Source organism: Drosophila bipectinata, unplaced genomic scaffold, assembly GCF_030179905.1.
Source record: "Drosophila bipectinata strain 14024-0381.07 unplaced genomic scaffold, DbipHiC1v2 scaffold_91, whole genome shotgun sequence".
Classification (NCBI taxonomy): Eukaryota; Metazoa; Arthropoda; class Insecta; order Diptera; family Drosophilidae; genus Drosophila; species Drosophila bipectinata.
The window spans coordinates 129,255-136,509 of NW_027223016.1; the positions used below are offsets into that span (position 1 = coordinate 129,255).

The window sequence follows — 7,255 nt, forward strand, 5'->3', positions numbered from 1 at the left end:
TACTATTGGCCCGTACCAATAGCATGCACGATTCACCGGCATGTCTAGCCGGCGCCTACGTACTAAAGACACCCCCGCACACACCACAGACCCCGCGGTACCACTGCTAAGTATTACTTCGCGGGGAAGGGTTGCCTAATCTAGGCATTCTCCCTTAAGCGACGTTCATTTTCGAGTCTTCTTAAGTCGCCCTGTGTATAAGCTATCAACTGGCTTACCCAGTTCCATTGCTCCTGTGAGCTACACATGAATTCCACGAGCTGCTCTGGATCTGGTAGCGATCCGACGGTGGCACGATATCTCCTACAATTGTATAATATGTGCTCTGGGTCCTCGTCTGCTCCTGGGCAGTTGGGGCACATTGGACTCTCGTCGTGTCCGAATCTATAGAGGTATTTTCTGTACCCCCCGTGACCTGTAAGAAACTGGGTAAGCTGGTAACTAACCTGACCGTTATTCCTTCCGATCCACTCCTGGATGTTTGGTATTAGCCTGTGCGTCCATCTACCTTTGGTCGTTGCGTCCCACCTCTCCTGCCATGAGGATAATGCCGCTTGTCGGGCTGACGTCTTAATGGCCTCTCGGGATGAGTTCCTTCCCCGTTGCCGATTGTCTGCGTAAATTTCCTCCGCTTCATTAGCCAGAATATCGATGGGAATCATTCCGGCTAGAACGAGGGCGGCTTCCTCGGATATGGTTCTAAATCCGGATATGACTCGTAGGGCCGCTAGTCGGTACGATGCCCCTAGCTTTTTCTTAAGCCCCTGATGTCTTCTGACTGACGCAGCCCATATCGGCGCAGCGTACAGCAAGACCGACGTGACGACACTGGCTAAAAGGCGTCACCTGCTTTCCTTTGGGCCTCCCACGTTTGGCAGCATCCTTGAGAGTGCGCCTTGGATCCTTGCAGCTTTTATGGTGGAGTACTCCACGTGCGCTCCGTAGGACAACCTGTTGTCCAGCATTACCCCTAGATATTTAATTGCCTCCTTTGAGGTGATGCAGCAGTTGCCCACCTGGATGGTAATATACTCCACCTTCTTCCTGCTCGTGAAGAGAACTGCCTCCGTTTTATGTGCTGCTAGGTAAAATCCAGAGTCAGTCATCCAGGTTGATATCCATCGTATTGCTTCACTCGCATTGGTTTCCACGTCCTTGATTTCCTTCGCCACCACGAGCAGCGCCAGGTCGTCCGCGAAGCCGATGAGTTTGCATCCTGTCGGTAGTTCGATCCTGAGTACTTCGTCGTACATGATGTTCCAAAGAAGTGGCCCGAGGACCGATCCCTGCGGCACCCCCGCAGTCACCTCATAGGATTGAATCCGGTAGGAATCTCATAGGATTGAATGGTCGTCTGTCGCCTTGTTCCCTTTCGGCAGCAGAATGAGGTTCTGCCTCTTCCACTTTTTTGGAAAAGTGCCGTGCTGAAGACACTTGTTGAAGGTCTCAGCGAAGACCTCCGGTTTCTCCTGCATGGCCTGCCTCAGGACGGAATTCGGCACTCCGTCTGGTCCTGGAGTCTTTCTAGCCTTAATCCTTTTTGCGTAGTTCCGGATCTCCTCCTCCGTAACTGGCGTAAACGGCTCCCCATCATCGGCTGGTATAGTCTCCCTTTTTGGCGGGTGCTTCGGGAACAGAGCCTCCACTATTTTCCTTAATAGTGTAGGGCAAGTTGGTCTTAGGTGCTCTTGCCCTTTAAGCCTTTTCATGACGACCTTGTAGGCTGTGCCCCATGGGTCCACCTCCGCCTCGTCGCAGATTTTCATTCCCGTTTGCTGGCTTTTATAGCCAGTTTCAAGGCCCTCTTAGCTGCCTTGAACTCCTCCGTTCTTGTGGTTAGGTCCTCTGAGCCTCTTGCCCTTTGGAAGCGTCTTCTTGCCCGCAGGCAGGCGGTCCTTAGTTGCTGAATGTCCTGGTTCCACCATTATACTGATGCTCCTCTTCTGCTGGGTTTCCTCCTAGGCATGGCACTGTCGCAAGCATCTGATAGTGATCCTGAAAGTTCTTCTGCTGCTCCCTCCGGGGAGGATGATGAAGTCCGGTCTAGCGTCTGCAGGGTTACCGAGAGTGCTTCTCGATCCAAACGCAAGTCCTTCCATTTCGGTCCTGTCACCTTGGGAATCCGTTTCCTACTTACCCCTCCAAGGGTAAAGTGTATGGCCTGGTGGTCGCTGAAAGTAAAAGCATCACTGACCTCCCAGTTGCACCTCCTTATTAGTGCGCTGCTAACGAAGGTGATGTCGATAATAGATCCACGCCCTGCCTTGCTGTACGTCAGCTTTTGGCCTCTATTGGCCAAGACCACGTCTAGTGCCGCAAAGTGTTCCAGTAGACTGGTACCCCTCTCGTTCGGTGCGCGGCTTCCCCACTCCGGGGACCAGGCGTTGAAGTCCCCTCCAATGACCACCGGCGATCTGCCTCTTGCATCCGCTACCAGGCTTCGTAGCATTCTTTGGTAGCGCGAGATTTCCCATCTTGGCGGGGCGTAGCAACTGTAAAATGTAACCCCATTTATTTTGGCCCGGACAAAACCTTCGCTGGATGTCCTAATGTCCTGTGGAGCGGTCTCCGTTGACCACAGAGCCGCACCCTTGCAGCTGCTTGTCAGCCATCCGTTTCCTGGGATGCTCCTATATGGTTCCGAGATGAGGACTACCTGTGTCCTTTCGTCTCTGACCGCCTGCCTAAGCAGCGACTGAGCCGCCTCGCAATGGTTAAGGTTGAGCTGGGTGCACTTCATTAGCTTTTCCTTTGTGATAGGGCGCTCCTAAACATCGGACATTTCCCACTTCCTGCTATATGTCCTGCTTCCTTCCCGGCGTTGCTGCAGAACGCACACCTTGGCTCTTCCGCGCAGTCTTTTGCCATATGGCCGTCCTTGCCACATCTCCTGCACATTCGTGAGCGGTCGATGGCGCTCTGACATTGTTTCGCCATGTGCCCAAACTCGAGACATCTGAAGCACTTAATGACTCTGGTCCTTTCCCTGAGTCTGCACCGCACCCAGCCTACCTTCAACCAGCCTACCTTCATTGCTTTCCGAGCACACGCTGCAGGCAGTCTAATTATGGCCGTCTGCGTCTGGCCAAAAGCCTTTCTTAAAAGGATGTCGCTTACCGGCACTCCTGGAGATTCCACCAGCTTTCCAATGGCTTCAGAAACCTCCTCCTTTGTAGTGATCTCGTCCAGATCCCTGCACTCGATTTCGAGCTTGTGCGACAAGGAGCGCACTTCCGCCTGATCACCTACCGATTCCGAGACCAGGGCTTTGAAAGCTGCTGTTTCCTCCCCTGACCTCTTCAGTTGGAGCAATAGCTCTCCTTTCTGGGTCCTCCTAATCCTCGATACCGCTTCGCCTAGTCCTTGCAGCTTCTTGTCCTGCTTCACACGTCGCAGGATGTCGGCGTAACTAGATTCGCCCTTAGCTGTGATGACCAGTGCGTCCGGCCTTGGCTTCTCCTTGGGAATTGAGCTAGTTGCCCGCTGCTTCTTCGGCAGTTTCTTTTTGGGGCCAACCAGCTTCCATTCTTGGACCTCCTTGCTCGCCTGAGTTTCAGGTTCCACGGTCTGCCCTAGTGTCCTGGCTTCCGCCCTCGTTCGAGTCGCCGCCTGCGCAGTCTCCCTCTTGCTCCTCTTGTTGTTGGGGGGGTCTGGGCCTGTTCCCTTCCTCCTGGGTTCCGCTATCGGTCGAAAAAGGGGCGATGTTTGTGACGCCTGGTGTGATTTAGGCGCCTCCTTACGTCCCTGCTCGCCCGTCTGAGAGGCTAGCCGCTCATAGAGAGCTTGGATGCTCACTATGGTGTCCCTCATTGGCTGGTGGATGGACCTCCTTTTGCCGTCCTCCAGCATCTCCACTAGCTGCGCGATCTCCTTCCCGAGGTCCTGCAGTGTTGTTGCGTCTCCAGCCTTCTGGTTTTTACTCCTGTTTTGGTCTACTCGGATTCCTGAAATAGGAGGGGTACCCCCCAGCTTGCTGCTGGGAGATCTTGCAATTTTGCAGCTTTTTGCGAAAGCCGCCTCTCCAACTGTATTCTGGTTTGTGGTAATACTCATTTTATTGGGTCCCAACTCCTGAGCCGTTGTCCTTAGGTGTTATGCAGTCGCGTCCTTGATCCCATGGTTGCCTTTGCGCGCAGTGAGGTCCATGCTAGGGTTGACTCTAGCCCTTACGAGGTGTAGAGTTCAGAGCCAGATCCGCGTTGGTCAGGTATGGTTCATCTGAGCCTGCACGGCCAGCTTAGTGGCGACACCTAAGGAGCGTTTCCTGGAGACTTGCCAAATTTTAGCGGGACGGGGGCAGAAGCTGCATTAGCCTGGCAGCCATTTCGGCGGGAGTTCACTCCGCGTACTCAGGTGCCAGAATACAGCTGTCCGTCAGCCCAGGGTTCGTCGTCTCAAAATCCTTTTTCCAGTTACCTATCCCAGGGCTTTACTGGACTCAGCCCTGGTCGCTATCTCGCTATTTTGGAGGGGATGCCTTTCGGGTTATGGAGAAAGGTTGCGAGTAGCTCTTTCCCTGCTTACCTGCAGGGATATCCCTCTGCCCTGTCAGTCGCCTCTTACGACAAACCAGAGCTTGTTCCGATAGTATTCTTTGCTCCCGCTGCCGGGCGGGAGGGGGGTTAAAGGTTTGGGGGTTTCAAAAAAAGATTATGAATATATAAATATAAATATAAATATAAATATACATATATAATATAACCCTAACGCTAGGCTAGGGTATTCGTTGCCCCACACTGTCAGGGCTGCATTAGTAACCAGCTGACAGTGCATTGCTCTTTTTTGGTGGGTGGAAGGAAGAGAAGAGAAAGTGATCTCCCCGTCTCTTACCTTAGCGTTGGCGCCATCAATCCGGACGCGTCGGATGAACCCGGATTAGGGCATTTCGAGGCGTGCCTCGATGTTCCCTTTCAGGTAAGACCCTTGCGCACCTGATGAGCACCTTTATGTAACACTATGTTTCGCGCAGGCACTATATGCGGCTTGCGCTTCGGGGAGCGCCACACTACGCGTCTGTCCGCTTCGACCTCCAACCTTCCCTCCAAATTTATATGGATGTATATGTGTGTGTGTGTATGGGTGTAAGCACATGGAATAAAACATAAAATATTGTTACTTAAATTGCAGGTTTTTATACACAAAATTAGCTGTAACGTTGGAAGCCATTTTGTTTTAATTATTGGCCTTTATATTCACTGCTTTGGGTTCTTAACTAAACCATTGTCGGGTACTTTTGTGGAGCGTATGTGTGTGTGCACAATTGGAAGCACATGGAAATGGCGGCTTAAAATTGATGATAAAATCTATTAATTCCTTGCAGATTTAACACAATTTATGGCTTTGGCACTAATTTGATGGTTTAAATGGTTTAGGGCGAGCTGCAGACTATTTTATTAGACTTTTAATGGCGATTTGGCAAACCGTTATGGCAGGTTATGGTCGAGTACAGTTACTTTGGCACATGGTTCGGTTCAACTGGTATCAAAATTCTCACTTTTTTAGTTTAAATGGAATAAAATTGGCTCCTTTTTTTTTTTTTTTTATTTAAATTGTATTTGTTATGTTTATTGATCGTGGTTGTTTGGCTGTTCTCGCTGAAGCCTCTCAGGCTGGCTGGCTCGTCGCGTCCCGCCCGGTCGAACGCTAGGCACGTCCGCAGCCCACGACGCTCAAACTGGAATGGGCGGGAGAGCGGGGGCGGGAGAGCGGAGAGCGGGGCAGCACAGCCAATACCACTACGACTCATTACCTAGGTGGCAACATTTTTGCGTAGGGTAGGTCATGGCAGACTGCACTGCCACCGCGCCAGACCAGCAATTACAAAATTTTAATTTTAAACATGGCAAATTAAAAAAAAAAGTACATGGCAGGATTAAAATTAACAATGGCAAAATTTTAACATGGCAAATTAAGCAAACATGAGATCAAATTAACTTACAAGATTCATAATGTTTACTAATTATGAATTGAATTAAAGTTAAAAAAACCTACAATCAGCATGGCGGGGCAGGTATCTTTGGCAGGTCATCAATGGCATCAAGAGGGGCGCAGGCATCTTAGCCGCGCGTGGCTGGGTCCTCCATAGATGGGTCAATAATGGCAGACTCATCTGGGCAAAGTCGATGGAGCCGCGCGTGGCAGGGTCCTCCACAGATGGATCAACAGTGGCTTGTACATCTGGGCACGGTGAATGGGCCCGCACGTGGCTGGGTCCTTCGCAGACAAGTCAATAATGGCAGACTCATCTGGGCACGGTCAATGGGGCCGCGCATGGCTGGGTCCTTTGCAGATGGGTCAACGATGGCTTGATCAAGTGGGCACGGTCATAATGGCCGCGCGTGGCTGGGTCCTCCGCAGATGGATCAACAGTGGCTTGTTCATCTGGGCACGGTCAATGGGGCCGCGCATGGCTGGGTCATCCTTCAGTTGGCCAGGGTTGGCAGGCTCATCTGGGCACAGGCATTGTAGCCGCGCATGGCTGGGTTCACCTGGCTAGGATTATCGATGGATGGCTCATCTGGGCATTGTCGTTTGGGCCGCACATGGCTGGGACATCCTTCTATTAAGCCAAAAATAGCTGGCTCAACTGGGCACGGGCATAATAGCCGCGCGTGGCTGGGTCCTCCTGGCTAGGATTGTCGATGGATGGGTCATCTGGGCACGGTCGTTTGGGCCGCGCATGGCTGGGTCCTCCTGGTTAGAATGTCAATGGCTGGCACATCTGGGCACGGCTATTGGGCCGCGCGTGGCTGGGCCATTAATGACATGATTCAGAGCGCGCTTAAAGACGCATGTTGCTGGATCCTCCTTGGCATAACTGGACATCCGCGGCGCGGCTTGATGGCAATTCGTGTCTGGCTCAAACTTGGCTGGTTCATTGATGACATGATTCAGAGGGCGCTTAAAGGCGCATGTGGCTGGATCTTCCTTGGCATGACTTAACATCCGCGGCGCGTGCTTGATGGCAATTCGTGTCTGGCTCAAACTTGGATGGTTCATTGATGACATGATTCAGAGGGCGCTTAAGGCGCATATGGCTGGATCCTCCTTAGTTGGAAGCGATGGCAGGATCTTGCCTTCAGGTCAATCAAAGAAATGACAGGCATTACAAGAATTTCAAGGCAGGTGAGCCTGTAATGAGAGAGATTGTTAGACAAATTGCATTATGGCAGGACCACGCTATGGTGCATGAAGAACATTGCGCGTAAACATTGAAACGCAATTGGATCAGCGAAAGCTGATCAAAGATCGACTC

At 51.7% G+C, this 7,255-nt stretch overlaps 1 protein-coding gene across 1 annotated transcript; it reads right to left on the minus strand.

The window, feature by feature from the left end:
• Positions 1–1,805: 1,805 nt before the first annotated feature.
• Positions 1,806–7,008, minus strand: LOC138927736 (uncharacterized). Its single transcript, XM_070282879.1, has 4 exons — positions 6,720–7,008; positions 3,118–3,932; positions 2,138–2,749; positions 1,806–1,958 (listed from the first exon to the last, which is right to left on the minus strand). The coding sequence occupies exons 1-4, from the start codon at positions 7,006–7,008 to the stop codon at positions 1,806–1,808; spliced, it is 1,869 nt and encodes a 622-aa protein (XP_070138980.1).
• Positions 7,009–7,255: the final 247 nt, after the last annotated feature.

Bases quoted from the DNA above. Each gene is read 5' to 3' on its own strand.
- LOC138927736 (XM_070282879.1), bottom strand. From the start codon at position 7,008: ATGTCATCAATGAACCATCCAAGTTTGAGCCAGACACGAATTGCCATC. The intron at 2,750-3,117 runs GTAAGCGACATC...CCTATCACAAAG, and splicing joins TGGAATCTCCAGGAGTGCCG to GAAAAGCTAATGAAGTGCAC. The intron at 1,959-2,137 runs GTAAGTAGGAAA...TGCCATGCCTAG, and splicing joins TACACTTTACCCTTGGAGGG to GAGGAAACCCAGCAGAAGAG.